Below are 21,226 nucleotides of genomic sequence, written 5' to 3'. Positions count from 1 at the left end.
GACAATCTGGACCCTCTATTTCTGAAACTATCCGCGCCATTGTCGCAACCCCTATTACCAGCCTTTTCAACCTCTCTTTCATATCGTCTGAGATCCCCAAGGATTGGAAAGCTGCCGCAGTCATCCGCCTCTTCAAAGGGGAGACACCCTGGACCCAAACTGTTACAGACCTATATCCATTCTGCCCTGCCTATCTAAGGTCTTCGAAAGCCAAGTCAACAAACAGGTCACTGACCATCTCGAATCCCACCGTACCTTCTCCGCTGTGCAATCTGGTTTCCGAGCCGGTCACGGGTGCACCTCAGCCACGCTCAAGGTACTAAACGATATCATAACCACCATCGATAAAAGACAGTACCGTGCAGCCGTCTTCATCGACCTTGCCAAGGCTTTCGACTCTGTCAATCACCATATTCTTATCGGCAGACTCAGTAGCCTCGGTTTTTTCGGATGACTGCCTTGCCTGGTTCACCAATTACTTTGCAGACAGAGTTCAGTGTGTCAAATCGGAGGGCATGCTGTCCGGTCCTCTGGCAGTCTCTATGGGGGTGCCACAGGGTTCAAATCTCGGGCCGACTCTTTTCTCTGTATATATCAATGATGTTGCTCTTGCTGCGGGCGATTCCCTGATCCACCTCTACGCAGACGACACCATTCTATATACTTTCGGCCAGACATTGGACACTGTGCTATCTAACCTCAAACGAGCTTCAATGCCATACAACACTCCTTCCGTGGCCTCAACTGCTCTTAAACGCTAGTAAAACCAAATGCATGCTTTTCAACCGATCGCTGCCTGCACCCGCATGCCCGACTAGCATCACCACCCTGGATGGTTCCGACCTTGAATATGTGGACATCTATAAGTACCTAGGTGTCTGGCTCGACTGCAAACTCTCCTTCCAGACTCATATCAAACATCTCCAATCGAAAATCAAATCAAGTCGGCTTTCTATTCCGCAACAAAGCCTCCTTCACTCACGCTGCCAAGCGTACCCTAGTAAAACTGACTATCCTACCGATCCTCGACTTCGGCGATGTCATCTACAAAATGGCTTCCAACACTGTACTCAGCAAACTGGATGCAGTTTATCACAGTGCCATCCGTTTTGTCACTAAAGGACCTTATACCACCCACCACTGCGACTTGTATGCTCTAGTCGGCTGGCCCTCGCTACATATTCGTCGCCAGACCCACTGGCTCCAGGTCATCTACAAGGCCATGCTAGGTAAAGCTCCGACTTATCTAAGTTCACTGGTCACGATGGCAACACCCATCCGTAGCACGCGCTCCAGCAGGTGTATCTCACTGATCATCCCTAAAGCCAACACCTCATTCGGCCGCCTTCGTTCCAGTTCTCTGCTGCCTGTGACTGGAACGAATTGCAAAATCGCTGAAGTTGAGACTTTATCTCCCTCACCAACTTCAAACATCTGCTATCTGAGCAGCTAACCGATCGCTGCAGCTGTACATAGTCTATTGGTAAATAGCCCACCCATTTTCACCTACCTCATCCCCACAGTTTTTATTTATTTACTTTTCTGCTCTTTTGCACACCAATATCTCTACCTGTACATGATCATCTGATCATTTATCACTCCAGTGTTAATCTGCAAAATTGTAATTATTCCCCTACCTCCTCATGGCTTTTGCACACAATGTATATAGACTCCCCTTTTTTTCTACTGTGTTATTGACTTGTTAATTGTTTACTCCATGTGTAACTCTGTGTTGTCTGTTCACACTGCTATGCTTTATCTTGGCCAGGTCGCAGTTGTAAATGACAACTTGTTCTCAACTAGCCTACCTGGTTAAATAAAGGTGAAAAAAAAATGAAAAAAAAAAATATTACTGCATTGTCAGAACTAGAAGCACAAGCATTTCGCTACACTCGCATTAACATCTGCTAACCATGTGACTGTGACAAGTAAAATTAGATTTGTTTTTAAATCTCCACCACGAATAAACTGTGGAGCTTCTCAAAGTAAATGTTTTCTTCACCTAAAAACAGCAAGTATTTGTAATTCCGTTGAGAATTACAAATAGTTCCTCAAAGTATTTGAAAAATCCTTCCAGCTCTCTCTCCCTTTCGATAACCACTCAGAGTGAAAGAGAAACATTTCATGCTCTGATCTGAGAATTGAACCCTGTGGTACTCCCATAGAGACTGCCAGAGATCCTCTCTCATTTTTTGATGTTAGGTTCTTATTATCCAACAATAACTACTCAGTGAAAGAGAAACATTTCATGCTCTGATCTGAGAATTGAACCCCTGTGGTACTCCCATAGAGACTGCCAGAGGTCCTCTCTCATTTTTTGATGTTAGGTTCTTATTATCCAACAATAACCACTCAGAGTGAAAGAGAAACATTTCATGCTCTGATCCAGTGGAAACATCATAAAATAGCCCGACCTGATTACTTCTTATCAGTGGTTGACTTGACTGGAATAGGTTCCGGAACTCATTTTGGGTTCCGGAACTGTTTCATATTCAGGTGTAGGAGCTCCAGAATACTTTAGAGATAATATTCTATAAGAGGAAGAGGAGCTCCAGAATACTTTAGAGATAATATTCTATAAGAGGAAGAGGAGCTCCATAATACTTTAGAGATAATATTCTATAAGAGGAAGAGGAGCTCAAGCAGTAGAACATTGAGATAATATTCTATAAGAGGAAGAGGAGCTCGAGCAGTAGAACATTGAGATAATATTCTATAAGAGGAAGAGGAGCTCGAGCAGTAGAACATTGAGATAATATTCTATAAGAGGAAGAGGAGCTCGAGCAGTAGAACATTGAGATAATATTCTATAAGAGGAAGAGGAGCTCGAGCAGTAGAACATTGAGATAATATTCTATAAGAGGAAGAGGAGCTCGAGCAGTAGATCATTTGAGGTGAAGGTACTCAGCTCCTGGCCAAGTCAAGCACTGCATCTTATCCATTACTCAACTAGCCTACAGATGTGTCTGGAAACTCTGAAGACCCAGAATATTTTATACAGTGTTATAAATTTACTTGGCCCTGACTCAAGTTAATAGTTTATACAACATGTCAAGTTCGTTGCAGACAGGCCATATAAAGCCAATGTGATTTATAGAATATTTAATTTTTTTATCAGGATATTTTCTACCTGCAGGTTGCAATGTTTTTATTTTGTTGTCTTTATGTAGACTATTTTCTTTACCATAAGTTGGCAATAGAAGTTACTTTTTTAGGTTCGTATCATTTTCATTTAGATTTGGATTTTAATTTTGATTTAACACATTACAATATATTTTGACATATGAAGACGTTATTATAAATTAAATTAAACTTTTCCACAGAAATGTGTGAAAACCACAACTGGCATGCAGATGGGGTAGAGACGGTAAGGTCATTCAACATGAGAAAGGTTGCAGACTCCTAACCTATTACCGGCAACTTCAGGAGAGTAATGGCAGAATCTGCTAACGCCAGCAGGAGTGGGAGGAGAATAATCGGTTCAGGTTAATTAAGGTTGTTTTTCTTTCTTCTGGTTATCTAGATCTCTGGCTCCCTCTTGAGTCATTTGTGTCTTATTTCAGTGAACATGAAGTTTATAGTATCAGATAAGCTCAATGTAGTTGATTTTTAGTAGTGTAGTTGTAGTAGTAGTGTAGTAGTAGTAGTGTAGTTGTAGTAGTGGTAGTAGTAGTAGTGTAGTAGTAGTAGTAGTCGTAGTGTAGTGTAGTAGTAGTGTAGTAGTGTAGTAGTGTAGTAGTAGTGTAGTAGTAGTGTAGTAGTGTAGTAGTGTAGTAGTAGTAGTAGTAGTAGTAGTAGTGTAGTAGTGTAGTGTAGTAGTAGTGTAGTAGTGTAGTAATAGTGTAGTAGTAGTGTAGTAGTAGTTGACTTACTCAGTGACTGTCTTGGAGGACTTCTCTCTCTTGAAAGCCAGTTGGTATTTCAGACTCTCCACTTCCTTCTTCATCTGGGGCAGATCCATCTCATCCATGACTGCTGATTGGCTGGGGGAGGTTACCCTGGCGACCTCGGGGTAGTAAGTAAGTAAGTCAAGTTAGTATTCTGAAGCAGAACGGCTCATAGAAGCCAATAACATGTTATTGATCAACAGGCTGAATACAACAGGTGTAGACCTCACAGTGAAATACTGAATACAACAGGTGTAGTAAACCTTGTGAAATCTGAATACAACAGGTGTAGTAGACCTTACAGTGAAATGATGAATACAACAGGTGTAGTAGACCTTACAGTGAAATACTGAATACAACAGGTGTAGTAGACCTTACAGTGAAATACTGAATACAACAGGTGTAGTAGACCTTACAGTGAAATGATGAATACAACAGGTGAAATAATACAACAGGTGTAGTAGACCTTACAGTGAAATGCTGAATACAACAGGTGTAGTAGACCTTACAGTGAAATACTGAATACAACAGGTGTAGTAGACCTTACAGTGAAATACTGAATACAACAGGTGTAGTAGTGAAATGCTGAATACCTTACAGTGAAATGATGAATACAACAGGTGTAGTAGACCTCACAGTGAAATACTGAATACAACAGGTGTAGTAGACCTTACAGTGAAATGCTGAATACAACAGGTGTAGTAGACCTTACAGTGAAATGCTGAATACAACAGGTGTAGTAGACCTTACAGTGAAATACTGAATACAACAGGTGTAGTAGACCTTACAGTGAAATGCTGAATACAACAGGTGTAGTAGACCTTACAGTGAAATGCCTTACAGAATACTGAATACAGGTGTAGTAGACCTTACAGTGAAATGCTGAATACAACAGGTGTAGTAGACCTTACAGTGAAATACTGAATACAACAGGTGTAGTAGACCTTACAGTGAAATACAACAGGTGTATTTACGGTGAAATGCTGAATACAACAGGTGTAGTAGACCTTACAGTGAAATACTGTAGTAGACCTTACAGTGATACAACAGGTGTAGTAGACCTTACAGTGAAATGCTGAATACAGCAGGTGTAGTAGACCTTACAGTGAAATACTGAATACAACAGGTGTAGTAGACCTTACAGTGAAATACTGAATACAACAGGTGTAGTAGACCTCACAGTGAAATGCTGAATACAACAGGTGTAGTAGACCTTTACAGTGAAATGCTGAATACAACAGGTGTAGTAGACCTTACAGTGAAATGCTGAATACAACAGGTGTAGTAATTCACAGTGAAAGTGAAATAACAATGTAGTAGACCTTACAGTGAAATACTGAATACAACAGGTGTAGTAGACCTTACAGTGAAATGCTGAATACAACAGGTGTGGAGGCCTTACAGTGAAATACTGAATACAACAGGTGTAGTAGACCTGACAGTGAAATGCTGAATACAACAGGTGTAGTAGACCTCACAGTGAAATGCTGAATACAACAGGTGTAGTAGACCTTACAGTGAACTACTGAATACAACAGGTGTAGTAGACCTCACAGTGAAATGCTGAATACAACAGGTGTAGTAGACCTCTTACGAGCCCCTAACCAACAATGCAGTTTAAAAAATATATATATATAATAAATATGAATAAGAATAAGAAATTAAAGTAACAAGTAATTAAAGAGCAACAGTAAAATAACAATGTGGAGACTATATACAGGGGGTACTGGTACAGAGTCAATGTGGAGGCTATATACAGGGGGTACTGGTACAGAGTCAATGTGGAGGCTATATACAGGAGGTACTGGTACAGAGTCAATGTTGAGGCTATATACAGGGGTACTGGTACAGGTCAATGTGGAGGCTATATACAGGGGTACCAGTACAGAGTCAATGTGGAGGCTATATACAGGGTAGTGGTACAGAGTCAATGTGGAGGCTATATGCAGGGGTACTGGTACAGAGTCAATGTGGAGGCTATATACAGGGGTACCAGTACAGAGTCAATGTGGAGGCTATATACAGAGGTACTGGTACAGAGTCAATGTGGAGGCTATATACAGGGGGTACTGGTACAGAGTCAATGTGGAGGCTATATACAGGGGGCACCGGTACAGAGTCAATGTGGAGGAGGCTGTATACAGGGGTACCGGTACAGAGTCAATGTGGAGGCTATATACAGAGGGTACTGGTACAGAGTCAATGTGGAGGCTATACAGGGGTACCGGTACAGAGTCAATGTGGAGGCTGTATACAGGGTACCGGTACAGAGTCAATGTAGAGCTATATACAGGGGGTACTGGTACAGAGTCAATGTGGAGGCTATATACAGAGGGTACTGGTACAGAGTCAATGTGGAGACTATATACAGGGGTAGTGGTACAGTCAATGTGGAGCTATATACAGGGGTACCGGTACAGAGTCAATGTGGAGGTTATATACAGGGGGGTACTGGTACAGAGTCAAAATGTGAGGCTATATACAGAGGGTACTGGTACAGACTCAATGTGGAGGCTATATACAGAGGGTACTGGTACAGAGTCAATGTGGAGGCTATATACAGGGGTACCGTACAGAGTCAATGTGGAGACTATATACAGGGGTACGGTACAGAGTCAATGTGGAGCTATATACAGAGGGTACTGGTACAGAGTCAATGTGGAGGCTATATACAGGGGGTACAGTGAGAGTCAATGTGGAGGCTATATACAGGGGGTTACCGGTACAGAGTCAAATGTGGAGGCTATATACAGGGGTACTGGTACAGAGTCAATGTGGAGGCTATATACAGAGGGTGCCAGTACAGAGTCAATGTGGAGGCTATATACAGGGTACCGTACAGAGTCAATGTGGAGGCTATATACAGGGGTAGTGGTACAGAGTCAATGTGGGAGGCTATATACAGGGGTACTGGTACAGAGTCAATGTGGAGGCTATATACAGGGTACCAGTACAGAGTCAATGTGGAGGCTATATACAGGGGTATACTGGTACAGAGTCAATGTGGAGGCTATATACAGGGGGTACTGGTACAGAGTCAATGTGGAGACTATATGCAGGGTACCGGTACAGAGTCAATGTGGAGGCTGTATACAGGGTACCGGTACAGAGTCAATGTGGAGGCTATATACAGGGGTACTGGTACAGAGTCAATGTGAGGCTATATACAGGGGAGTACCGGTACAGAGTCAATGTGGAGGCTATATACAGGGGGTACTGGTACAGAGTCAATGTGGAGGAGCTATACAGGGGGTACTGGTACAGAGTCAATGTGGAGGCTATATACAGGGGGTACTGGTACAGAGTCAATGTGGAGACTATATACAGGTAGTGTGGTACAGAGTCAATGTGAGGCTATATACAGGGGTACCGGTACAGAGTCAATGTGGAGGCTATATACAGGGGTACTGGTACAGAGTCAATGTGGAGGCTATATACAGGGGGTACCGGCACAGAGTCAATGTGGAGGCTATACAGGGTATTAGAGGGTACTATATACAGGTACAGAGTCAATGTGGAGACTATATACCAGAGTACGGTACAGAGTCAATGGAGGCTATATACAGGGGTAGGTACAATGTGGAGGCTATATACAGGTACCGGTACAGAGTCAATGTGGAGGCTATATACAGGGGGTACCGGTACAGAGTCACAGCTTGGAGGCTATATACAGAGGGTACTGGTACAGACTACCCTCTGGAGACTATATACAGGGGGTAGCCGAGCAGTTGCCACAGAGTGATGCAATCAGTCAGGATGCTCTATGGTGCAGCTGTAGAACCAGAGTCATCTGGAGGACATAAGTCATTTAGCAAATAAGTCATTTGCAGCCTTCTTTAGAGCGACTTACAAATTGGTGCACTACTACTACTACTACTACTACAGCCACTTTACAATAGCTATACTAAATCTTTTTTAGGGGTACTAAGGATTACTACTACTACTACATTTAAGTCATTTGGTATTCTTATCAGAGCGACTTACAAATTAGTGCATTCACCTTACTGACACCAGTGGAACTAGCCACTTTACAATAGTACTAAATCTTTTTGAGGGGGTACTACTACTACTACATTCTGCTACACTACTACTACTACTACTGGTACTACTACTACTGGTTACTACTACTGCTACTACTACTGCTACTACTACTACTACTACTACTATACTACTACTACTGGTGCTACTGCTACTGTACTACTACTACTGCTACTACTACTACTGCTACTATTACCCCACTACTACTACTACTGGTTACTACTACTGACACACACATTACTACTACTGCTACTACTACCCCACACACTACTACTACTACTACTACTTGCTACTACTACTGGTACACTACTACTACACTACTACTGGTGCTACTACTACTACTACCCCACTACTACACTACTGGTGCTACTACTACTACTACTACTACTACTACTACTACTACTACTACCGGTGCTACTACCCCACCACTACTACTACTTACCACTACTACTGCTACTACTACCCCACACTACTACTACACTACTACTACTATTACTACTACACTACTACTGCTACTACTACTACTACACAGTACTACTGCTACACCACTACTACTACTACTACACTACTACTACTGCACTACTACTACTGCTACTACTACTACTACTACTACTACTACACTACTACTACTACTACTAGTACTACCACTACTACTACTACTACACTATTACTACTACACTACTACTACTACCACTACTACTACTACTACTACTACTACTACTACTACTACACTACTACTACTACTACTAGTACTACCACTACTACTACTACTACACTATTACTACTACACTACTACTACTACCACTACTACTACTACTACACTACTACTACTATTACTACTACTACTACTACTACTACTACTACTACTACACTACTACTACTACTACTAGTACTACCACTACTACTACTACTACACTACTACTACACTACTACTACTACCACTACTACTACTACTACACTACTACTACTACTACTACTACTACTACACTACTACTACTACTACTACTAGTACTACCACTACTACTACTACTACACTATTACTACTACACTACTACTACTACTACTACCACTAGTAGTACTACTGGTTTATTGTTAATTAACATTGTCTGTCTACTCTACTCTCCTCCCTCTCTCACTCCAGTAGACAGGATGGCTGAGCTGAGGACTGATGCTGCTGAGGAGAGTAAGGGTGTTTGCCAGAGATATAGTTTCTGGTTTCACTGTGGGATTCTCCTGAGATGCTGGGAGGATATTTTCTCCATCTCATCATCTCTCCTAATGTTCTCTCTCTCATCTCACCTCTCTACCTAATGATTCTCTTCTCTCTCTATTAATCTCCCTCTGCTTCTTCCTCTCCCTCTCTAACCTAATGGTGCTCTCTCTCCCCCTCTTCAACTCTCTCTTCGTCTTCATTTATCTCCCTCTGCTTCATTAATCTCTCCCTCTCCCTAACCCTAATGGTGCTCTCTCCCCCTCTTCAACTCTCTCTCTCCTCATTTATCTCCATCTGTTCCTCTCCATAACCTAATGGTGCTCTCTCCCCCTCTTCTTCTCTCTTCTCTCTCCATTCATCTCTCATTTATCTCCCTCTGCTCTCTCTCTCCCTCATTTATCTCCATCTGTTCCTCTCCTCACCTAATGGTGTGCTCCCCATCTCCCTCTTCAACTCTCTCTGTCCTCATCTATCTCCATCTGTTCCTCTCTCTCCATCTCTCTGTCCTGTCTCTCCTCTCCTAATGGTGCCTCTCTCTCCCTCTCCCTCAACTCTCTCTCTCTCTCTCCTCTCTACCCCCATCTCTCTCTGCTTCTCTCTCTATCTCTGCCTCTCCTAACCTAATGGTGCTCTCTCTCCTCTCTTATCTCCTCTGTTCATCTCTCTCTCTCATCTCACTCTCTCTTGATCTGAATCCCTCTCTCACCTCCACCCCCCCCACTCTCTCTGTCTCTGTCTCTCTCTCTCTCTCTCTCTACCCCCCCCACTCTCTGTCTCTCTGTCTCTCTCTCTCTCTCTCTCTCTCTCTCTACCCCCCCCTATCTTTACCCTCCCTGTCTCTGTCTCTCTCTCTCTCTCTCTCTCTCTCTCTCTCTCTCTCTCTCTCTCTCTCTCTACCCCCTATCTTACCCTCCCCCCTTTACTCCCTCTCTCTCTCTCTCTCTCTCTCTCTCTCTCTCTCTCTCTCTCTCTCTCAACCCCCTCTCTACTCCCCTCTCTCTCTCTCTCTATACCCCCCTATATATATATCTATATATATATATATACATATATATATTCTGGTACACTCAGCGATGAGTGTGTTCTGCTCTCTCATTCCTAAAAGCTCATTTCATTACTCAACACATTACTGACTGTACCCAACACCACTGCGGCTACCATCTCTCTCTCTCTCTCTCTTCTGGCAGCAGTCCGTTGGAGGGGTGTAGGAGGAGGAAGAGGATGAGGGGCTGGGAGAGGAGGAAGAGGGGAGGATCAGAGTGTTATGTTGGAGGCTGACTTCCATATGTGGACCATTCTAGCCTACCTGGGTTTCCTAACAGTATCTGTGTTTTCTCTGTAGCCTGAACACTCTGCTGTTCATCATATGGAAGCGAGGGAAGTTCTCTGCTCTAACGTTCTATACCTCCATTTTCATTTACAGTCGCTGCCTGGCAACAGGCCCTGGTATGTATATTTGGTGTAGGAGAACTATGGGGGTTGTCATGTGGTATAATAATAACACTGTCAGCAAAGGCCCCAGTAAGATGTAGGATGATTTGGAGGATGTAGGATGGTTTGGTGGATGTAGGATGGTTTGGGGGATGTAGGATGGTTTGGGGGATGTAGGATGGTTTGGGGGATGTAGGATGGTTTGGGGGATGTAGGATGGTTTGGCAGATGTAGGATGGTTTGGGGGATGTAGGATGGTTTGAGGATGTAGGATGGTTTGGGGGATGTAGGATGGTTTGAGGATGTTGGATGGTTTGGGGGATGTAGGATGGTTTGGCAGATGTATGATGGTTTGGGGGATGTAGGATGGTTTGGGGGATGTAGGATGGTTTGGGGGATGTCGGATGGTTTGGGGATGTTGGATGGTTTTGGGGATGTTGGATGGTTTTGGGGATGTAGGATGGTTTGGGATACTTAGGATGGTTGGGGATGTAGGATGGTTTGAGGATATGGGATGGTTTGGGGATCTAGGATGGTTGAGGATGTTGGATGGTTTGGGGATGTAGGATGGTTTGGCAGATGTAGAGATAGTTTGGGGATATGAGATGGTTTGGGGATGATGGTTTGGGGGAGGATGGTTTGGGGAGGATGGTTTGGGGATGTAGGATGGTTTGGGGGATGTAGGATGGTTTGGCAGATGATGGTTTGGGGGATGGATGTGGGGATGGATGGTTTTTGGGGATGTAGGATGGTTTGGGGGATCAGGATGTTTGGGGGAGGATGGTTTGGGGATGGTTTGGGGGATGGTTTGGGGAGGATTTGGGGATGGTTTTGGGGATGTAGGATGGTTTGGTGGATGTAGGATGGTTTGAGGGTTGATGGTTTGGTGGTGTAGGAGATGTTGGATGGTTTGGGGATGTAGGATGGTTTGAGGATGTTGGATGGTTTGGGGGATGATGGTTTGGGGATGTAGGATGGTTTGAGGATGTTGGATGGTTTGGGGGATGTTGGATGGTTTGAGGATGTTGATGGTTTGGGGGATGTAGGATGGTTTTTGGGGGATGAGTTTGATGGTTTGGCAGGATGGTTTGGGGGATGTAGGATGGTTTGGCAGATGGGATGGTTTGGAGGATGTTGGATGTTGGATGTTTGGAGGATGGTGTAGGATTTTGGCAGATGTAGGATGGTTTGATGTAGGATGGTTTGGCAGATGGGATGGTTTGAGGGGATGTAGGATGGTTTGGGGGATGTAGGATGGTTTGGGATGTTGGATGGTTGGAGATGGGATGGTTTGTGGATGTAGGATGGTTTGGGGGATGTTTTGAGGATGGGATTTTTGGGGGTGTTGGATGGTTTGGGGGATGTTGGATGGTTTGGGGATGTTGGATGGTTTGGGGGATGTAGGATGGTTTGGGGATGTAGGATGGTTTGGGGGATGTAGGATGGTTTGGCAGATGGTTTGGATGGGTTTATGGTTTTGGGGATGTGGGATGGTTTTGGCAGATGTAGGATGGTTTGAGGGTTGGATGATGGTTTTGGATGGTTTTGGGGATGTAGGATGGTTTGGGGATGGTTTGGGGGATGGGATGGTTTGAGGATGTTGGATGGTTTGATGTAGGATGGTTTGGCAGGATGGTTTTTGAGGAGGGTTTTGGATGTTTTGAGGATGGTTTTGAGGATGTTTTGGGGGATGGGATGGTTTTGAGGATGGGATGTTTTGTAGGATGGTTTTTGAGGGGATGTTTGGGATGGGATTTGGGGGATGTAGGATGGTTTTAGGGGATGTAGGATGGTTTGGTGGATGTAGGATGGTTTTGGGATGTAGGATGGTTTTGGTGGGTGTATTATGGTTTGGTTTGGGGGATGTTGGATGGTTTGGGGGATGGTTTGGGGATGTAGGATGGTTTGGGGATGTAGGATGGTTTGGGGGATGTCGGATGGTTTGGGGATGGATGGTTTGGCAGATGTCGGATGGTTTGGGGATGGGGATGGTTTGGGGATGTAGGATGGTTTGGCAGATGTAGGATGGTTTGGGGATGGTTTGGGGGATGTAGGATGGTTTGGCAGATGTTGGATGGTTTGGGGGATGTAGGATGGTTTGGGGGATGTAGGATGGTTTGGGGGATGTTTGGTTTGGGGGATGTAGGATGGTTTGGGGGATGTAGGATGCTTTGGCAGATGTAGGATGGTTTTTGGGGGATGATGTTGGATGCTTTGGCAGATGTAGGATGGTTTGGCAGATGTAGGATGGTTTGAGGTGGTTGGGGGTGGTTGGGATGGATTTTTGGGGGATGTAGGATGGTTTGGGGATGTAGGATGGTTTGGGTTGGATGATGTAGGATGGTTTGGGGGATGGTTTGGGGATGGTTTGGGGGATGTAGGATGCAGGTTGGATGCTTTGTGTTGGGGGATGTGGGATGTTTAGGATGGTTTGGCAGATGAGGATGGTTTGGGATGGGATGGTTTGGGGGATGGGATGGTTTGGGGGATGTAGGATGGTTTGGAGGATGCAGGATGGTTTGGGAGGATGGTCTGGTTTGGGATGTAGGATGGTTTGGGGATGTGGTCTGGGGATGGTTGTGGGACGATGGTTTTTGGGGTAGTTCTGAGGATGCAGAATGATTTGGAGGATGTAGGATAGTTTGGGGATGTGGAACAGTTCGGGGAACATAGGGGTGTTTTGGGGGAATGTAGGATATTTGGGGATGTGGGATGACTGACTAAAAATCATTGGCCACTTTCATAAATGGATAACGAGTCACTTTAATAATGCCACTTTAATAATGTTTACATATTTTACATTAGTCATCTCATATGTATATACTGTATTCTATACCATCTATTTTATCTTGCCTATGCCGCTCGGTCATGGCTCATCCATATATTTATATGTATATATTCTTATTCCATTCCTTAACTTAGATTTGTGTTTATAAGGTAGTTGTTGGGAATTGTTAGATTACTTGTTAGATATTACTGCACTGTCGGAACTAGAAGCACAAGCATTTCGCTACACTCGCATTAACATCTGCTGAACATGTGTATGTGACCAATAACATTTTGATTATAATAATAATAATAATATATGCCATTTAGCTGGCGCTTTTATCAGCGACTTACAGTCATGTGTGCATACATTCTACGTATGGGTGGTCCCAGGAATTGAACCCACTACCCTGGTGTTACAAGCGCCATGCTCTACCAACTGAGCCACAGAAGGATTTTGATTTGAGGACCCACCCACCTCAGTCATCGGCTTCATCAATAAATGCATCGATGACGTCGTCCCCACAGTGACCGTACGTACATATCCCAACCAGAAGCCATGGATTACAGGCAACATCCCCACCGAGCTAAAGGCTAGAGCTGCAGCTGTCAAGGAGCAGGACACTAATCCGGATGCTTATAAGAAATCCCGCTATGCCCTCAGACAAACCATCAGGCAGGCAAAGCATCAATACAGGACTAAGATTGAATCCTACTACATCGGCTTCGACACTCGTAGGATGTGGCAGGGCTTGAAAACTATTACAGACTACAAGGGAAACCCAGCCGTGAGCTGCCCAGTGACGAGGGCCTACCAGACGAGCAAAATGCCTTTCATGCTCACTTCGAGGCAAGCAACACTGAAGCATGCATGAGAGCACCAGCTGTTCCGGACGATTGTGTGATCACGCTCTCCATAGCCAATCTGAGCAAGACCTTTAAACAGGTCAACATTCACAAGGCAGCGGGGCCAGAAGGATTACGTTTGCATACCGCCCCCAACAAATCCACAGATGACAAAATCTCAATCGCACTCCACACTGCCCTTTCACACCTGGACAAAAGGAACACCTATGTGAGAATGCTGTTCATTGACTACAGCTCAGCGTTCAACACAATAGTGCCCACAAAGCTCATCACTAAGCTAAGAACCCTGGGACTAAACACCTCCCTCTGCAACTGGATCCTGGACTTCCTGACGGGCCGCCCCCAGGTGGTGAGGGGTAACAACACCTCCCTCTGCAACTGGATCCTGGACTTCCTGATGGCCCTTCCCCAGGTGGTGAGGGTAGGTAACAACACATCTGCCATGCTGATCCTCAACACTGGGGCCCCCCAGGGGTGCGTGCTCAGTCCCCTCCTGTACTCTCTGTTCACCCACGACTGCATGGCTAGGCACGACTCCAACACCATCATTAAGTTTGCTGACGACACAACAGTGGTAGGGCCTGATCACCGACAACGATGGGTCAAGAGTTTCAAGTTCCTTTTTGTCCACATCACCAATAAACTATCATGGTTCAAACATATCAAGACAGTCAGTAAAGTCACCATTTTTGATTTGTTAGGGCAAAAAACAAAGCCATCAATTAGGCCAATAAGTAAGGCCTTATTTTTTTTAATTTTATTACCTTTATTTAACCAGGCAAGTCAGTTAAGAACAAATTCTTATTTTCAATGACGGCCTGGGAACAGTGGGTTAACTGCCTGTTCAGGGGCAGAACGACAGATTTGTACCTTGTCAGCTCAGGGGTTTGAACTCGCAACGGTTACTAGTCCAACACTCTAAACACTAGGCTACGCTGCCGCCCATTATGATGTATGTAAATGTGTTGTCATGGTTTAATTGTATTATAACATCGCCCCTAGGGGACTTACTTGGTGAGCAAAAGCCACAGGGCTTTAAAAAGGTAAGAAACAACCATATCTTTGTCACTAACAAATACAGCCACGGGTGGTAAACAATTTACTCAAAAACAAAAGGCACCTTGGGAAATATGCAAATGACACTCTTTACACAGTGTTAAAACGTCTCCCAAAACGATTTTCTGTGAAACTACAGGTGTTAATGAAATTACACTGGGAAAGTCTAACACTCGTTAAAGAGAGTCCGGTTGACTATGAATCAAGTGTTTTTGTAATAATATAATAATAATAATAATAATAATATAATATATAATATAATAATAATAATAATAATAATAATAGTGGTCCTTCTGTGGCTCAGTTGGTAGAGCATGGCGCTTGTAACGCCAGGGTAGTGGGTTCGATTCCCGGGACCACCCATACGTAGAATGTATGCACACATGACTGTAAGTCGCTTTGGATAAAAGCGTCAGCTAAATGGCATATATTTTAAAGTGTTTTTGTTTTACACTGTCGGTGTTGACTTTGAGCTATATATATATAGAGCTTTCCAAACACCACAGTCGAGTTCCTTTGAACACTTTTGCCAGAGTTAAATGAGGAGCACTGCAACACTTTGAAAAATGTTGTTATTTTAACACCACATCAAGTAGGACTTTATTTTTCACTGACCAATAGTGTACAGGCCAGTGTTTTCACTGACCAATAGTGTACAGGCCAGTGTTTTTCACTGACCAATAGTGTACAGGCCAGTGTTTTCACTGACCAATAGTGTACAGGCCAGTGTTTTTCACTGACCAATAGTGTACAGGCCAGTGTTTTTCACTGACCAATAGTGTACAGGCCAGTGTTTTTCACTGACCAATAGTGTACAGGCCAGTGTTTTTCACTGACCAATAGTGTACAGGCCAGTGTTTTTCACTGACCAATAGTGTACATGTTACACTGGCCACATGGTACATGCCAGAGTTAATTAGACACAATTCATTTTTTTGTTGCTGCCGAACGACCCGAACTGACTGTCCTGTGTCAATAGTCATGTGTTTTGTTGCTGTGTGTCTGTCCCCACCCAACGACCCGAACTGACTGTCCTGTGTTGATAGTCATGTGTTTTGTTGCTGTGTGTCTGTCCCCAACGAACGACCCGAACTGACTGTCCTGTGTCAGTCATGTGTTTTGTTACTGTGTGTCTGTCTCTCACCCAACGAGTCATGTGTTTTGTTGCTGTGTGTCTGTCCCCACCCAACGACCCGAACTGACTGTCCTGTGTCGATAGTCATGACATCTCTAATGTGAAGGTAATGTCCTATTCTGTCTGATAACTGAGACTAACTATTGGTCTGTCTGGACACAGCAGCAGCCGGGGGAGGTTTTAGAGGGTTTAGACAGGGAGAACACACACACACACACACACACACACACACACACACACACACACACACACACACACACACACACACACACACACACACACACACACACACACACACACACACTGCACACACACACACACACACACACACACACACACACACACACACACACACACACACACACACACACACACACACACACACACACACACACACACACACACACACACACACACACACACACACACACACACACACACACACACACACACACACACACACACACACACACACACACACACACACACACACACACACACACACACACACACACACACACACACACACACACACACACACACACACACACACAGAGGAATAATCATCACGATGTAGCCTGTGAAAATGTTGTATCAATCAATTAAGGATCAATAACGGTCTGAAAGTGGAGGGGGGCAGCCAGGTCACCCGTGACATGCACTGTCAGCTATGGGACCTTTGTATGGAGGGGTGTGTGCCTTTCAAATCATGTCCAATCAATTGAATTTGCCGCAGGTGTACTCCAATCAAGTTGTTGTGTGAGGAACGTCGGGATGTGACATGGAAACCGGCCACTAGGGGCAACGGTGAGCTAAATAGGTGAGAAAACGGTGGGAAAAGTAGTTTTTTTTGTTCTGCTAGAGTGTTGTGGACGAGCTTATTCATCTGCCTCTGAGTCCAAGCGTTGAGGAACATCGGGATGTGACGTGGAAACCGGCCAGTAGGGGCAGCGGTGAGCTGTAGTTTTTCTTTTTGTTCTGCTAGAGTGTTGTGGACGAGCTATTCATCATCCCATCCCAAACCTTAACCCTTACCTTAACCATTCAGGGTTAATACCCTGTGTGGATCACTTGGTAGAGCATGGTGCTTGCAATGCCAAGGTTGTGGGTTCAATTTGTACAGGGGACCAGTAAGAAAACACATATATTCACTACTGTAAATTACTCTGGGTAAATGTAAAAAATTATCGCACAGGAGGGGAGAGGAGGAAGGGGGTCAAGAAAGGAGGGGGAGATAAAGAGGAGGGGAGGGGAGGGGGCGAGAAAGGAGGAGGGAGAGGGACTGAGGGGGATGCGCACATACCCAATCCCTCTGTAAATTACTCTGGGTAAATGTAAAAAAAAACATCTGACTTTGAAATCTGACTTTTGCAATCATTTCTAAATTTGACATCAGAGAAACACGGATGAATGTCGAATTCTGACGTGAAGACTGTGAGAGCGAGTTGGAATCTGTCCCGCGGCCTGATAACTGAAGAGAAACACGGATGAATGTCGAATTCTGACGTGAAGACTGTGAGAGCGAGTTGGAATCTGTCCCACGGCCTGATAACTGAAGAGGAACACGGATGAATGCGAATTCTGGCGTGAAAGACTGGAGACATCAGAATCTGTCCACGGGGATAACTGAAGGGAACACCGAGGGCGCTTTCTAGTTCTAAAGCGGCCAGTATCTATCTCACGGGGTCTGGGGAGGAGGAGGAGGCCAGGTGAGGAGGAGGAGGCCAGGTGAGGAGGAGGAGGCCAGGTGAGGAGGAGGAGGAGGCCAGGTGAGGAGGAGAAGGAGGAGGCCAGGTGGGGAGGAGGAGGAGGCCAGGTGAGGAGGAGGCCAGATGAGGAGGAGGAGGAGGAGGCCAGGTGAGGAGGAGGAGGAGGCCAGGTGAGGAGGAGGCCAGGTGAGGAGGAGGAGGAGGAGGCAGGTGAGGAGGAGGAGGCCAGGTGAGGAGGAGGAGGCCAGGTGAGGAGGAGGCCAGGTGAGGAGGAGGAGGAGGAGGAGGCCAGGTGAGGAGGGGGAGGCCAGGTGAGGAGGAGGAGGAGGCCAGGTGAGGAGGAGGCCAGGTGAGGAGGAGAGGGAGAAGGCCAGGTGAGAGGAGGCCAGGAGGGAGGAGGAGAAGGCCAGGGAGGAGGAGGAGGAGGAGGAGGCCAGGTGAGGAGGGGAGGAGGAGGAGGAGGCCAGATGAGGAGGAGGAGGAGGAGGCCAGGTGAGGAGGGGAGGAGGAGAGGAGGCCAGATGAGGAGGAGGAGGCCAGGTGAGGAGGAGGCCAGATGAGGAGGAGGAGGAGGAGGCCAGATGAGGAGGAGGAGGCCAGGTGAGGAGGAGGCCAGATGAGGAGGAGGAGGAGGTGAGGAGGAGGCCAGATGAGGAGGAGGAGGAGGAGGCCAGGTGAGGAGGAGGAGGCCAGGTGAGGAGGAGGCCAGGTGAGGAGGAGGAGGAGCCAGGTGAGGAGGAGGAGGCCAGGTGAGGAGGAGGCCAGATGAGGAGGAGGAGAAGGAGGAGGCCAGGTGAGGAGGAGGCCAGGTGAGGAGGAGGCCAGGTGGAGGAGGAGGCCAGGTGAGGAGGAGGAGGAGGATAAATCCTTGTTTTATGTACCGTCCTCTGTTTCATCCCTCTCTGCTGAGGAGGCGGAAGAGAAACTGAAATGGTCATATTTCCAACCCAAAGCTCCCTCCTTCATCGATCGTGTGGATGTTCGTCTGTGAGGTCTGACTCTAAACAACATTCTGTCAGCACATACCATGTCGACACAAAACCCCATCTGATATACAAAGCCGTGAAATTAACAAATTAAATCGTTTTATGTATCTTTACTATCCATTTTAAATCACACCGCTTACCTCACTGATTTTTGCCTGTGGTAGCTGTTGCTCAGACCGGCTCCGTTTTAGGCTACCGGCGTCGGTATTTCGGTAGGTGAGACGCGTCCCTCTGTTTCCTAAAATAACGGGAAGTACCCGGACTTTCCGCGTCATGGTTTCTGTTGTGTTCTCACACTGCGCACTACCAGTTCTCTCGCTCCGTCCAAATGGACAACTGGCCAATGTGACGGTTTAAATCCGCAGTCTGAAGTATATTCTACCGGCGATGACGGGATTTTGAGTACTAGATAGTCCTCTTCCCTTCTCCGGGATTTAGTGGTCGGTCAGTCCGTTACTATAGAGCCGTGGGCCGGTTTCCAGTTGGGTTGTCGGTCGGTGCTCTCTCTCTCTCTGCAGAGGCCGGGAGATGCTGAGGAAGTTACTGTACCGGGAATGGCGATAAGTCGTAAGCTGGCTGTTCACTCCCCTGCTGCTGCTGCTGAGCGGAGTCAATGTGTGTGTGTACGCGCGTGCGTGCGTGCTTAAAAGTGTGTTTCCCAGGATGGTTAGTTAGATGAGGCGAGTGAACTGAGTCAGGAGAGGAGAGAGCTTGCTCTGTAAACTCTATTTTTGCCTTGTTGACTGTGGAGGGAGAGGAGGAGAGAGGAGGGAGGGGGACGAGAAAGGAGGGGGGAGATAAAGAGGAGGGGAGAGGGAGGGGGCGAGAAAGGAGAGAAGAGAGGGAGGGGGCGAGAAAGGAGGAGGGAGAGGGACTGAGGGGGGGATGCGCACATACCCAATCCCTCTTCCCCATCTCTCCAACCTGGTCTCAGAGAATTACGTATTATTCTGTATGTAAATCTTAGACACCCTATTTAATATGATATGTCTCTGATATGTTATGAATTACAAAATGTACAATTGTTGGGAATCAGCAAAAACGTATGATATGTTACGAATTTCCAATTTGTAGTTAAATAAAGGTTAAATAACAATACATAATTGAAAACGTTAGTTAGTGACTAGGTGGCTAACACTAACGTTTATCCAGTTCTAGGAGTTAAGGGTTAGTTAACATGCTAACGTTATCCAGTTCCAGGGAGTTAAGGGTTAGTTAACATGCTAACGTTAGCCAGGTGGCTAACGCTAACGTTATCCAGTTCTAGGAGTTAAGGGTTAGTTAACATGCTAACGTTAGCTAGGGTGACTAGGTGGCTAACGCTAACGCTATCCAGTTCTAGGAGTTAAGGGTTATTAACATGCTAACGTTAGCTAGGGTGACTAGGTGGCTAACGCTAACGTTATCCAGTTCTAGGAGTTAAGGGTTAGTTAACATGCTAATGTTAGCTAGGTGACTAGGTGGCCAACGCTAACTATTTAGTTCTGTGGAGTTAAGGGTTAGCTAACATGCCAACGTTAGCTAGTGACTAGGGGCTAACGCTAACGTTATCCAGTTCTAGGAGTTATGGGTTAGTTAACATGCTAACGTTAGCTAGGTGACTAGGTGGCTAACACTAACGCTATCCAGTTCTAGGAGTTAAGGGTTAGTTAACATGCTAACGTTAGCTAGGTGATCTTGCTAACGCTAACGTTATCCAGTTCTAGGAGTTAAGGGTTAGTTAACATGCTAACGTTAGCTGGTGACAGGTGGCTAACGCTAACGTTATCCAGTTCTAGGAGTTAAGGGTTAGTTAACATGCTAATGTTAGCTAGGTGACTCAGGTGGCTAACGCTAACGTTATTTAGTTCTAGGAGTTAAGGGTTAGTTAACATACTAACGTTAGCTAGGTGACCAGGTGGCTAACGCTAACGTTATCCAGTTCTAGGAGTTAAGGGTTAGCAACATGCTAACGTTAGCTAGGTGACTAGGTGTAATAACGCTAACGTTATCCAGTTCTAGGAGTTAAGGGTTAGTTAACATGCTAATGTTAGCTAGGTGACTAGGTACTAACGCTAACGTTATTTAGTTCTAGGAGTTAAGGGTTAGTTAACATGCTAACGTTAGCTAGGTGACTAGGGTAATAATTCGCTTAACGC

At 45.4% G+C, this 21,226-nt stretch overlaps 1 protein-coding gene across 1 annotated transcript in view; it reads right to left on the bottom strand.

The window, feature by feature from the left end:
* The window catches only part of LOC127926477 (guanine nucleotide-binding protein G(I)/G(S)/G(O) subunit gamma-13-like), a 32,838-nt gene extending 13,495 nt beyond the window's left edge, over positions 1 to 19,343 (bottom strand). The window contains exons 1-2 of the mRNA XM_052511866.1: positions 19,229 to 19,343; positions 3,873 to 4,006 (exon numbers count right to left, since the gene is read on the bottom strand). Coding sequence (XP_052367826.1) covers positions 3,873 to 3,970 — 98 coding nt within the window. The 5' untranslated portion in view covers positions 3,971 to 4,006; positions 19,229 to 19,343. The remainder of the gene's footprint in view (positions 1 to 3,872; positions 4,007 to 19,228) is intronic.
* Positions 19,344 to 21,226: the final 1,883 nt, after the last annotated feature.

This window comes from Oncorhynchus keta, unplaced genomic scaffold (assembly GCF_023373465.1).
Source record: "Oncorhynchus keta strain PuntledgeMale-10-30-2019 unplaced genomic scaffold, Oket_V2 Un_contig_7634_pilon_pilon, whole genome shotgun sequence".
NCBI classification, from domain to species: Eukaryota; Metazoa; Chordata; class Actinopteri; order Salmoniformes; family Salmonidae; genus Oncorhynchus; species Oncorhynchus keta.
The sequence above is the reverse complement of the archived record's forward strand: the minus strand, read 5'-3'. Positions and strand labels throughout refer to the sequence as shown.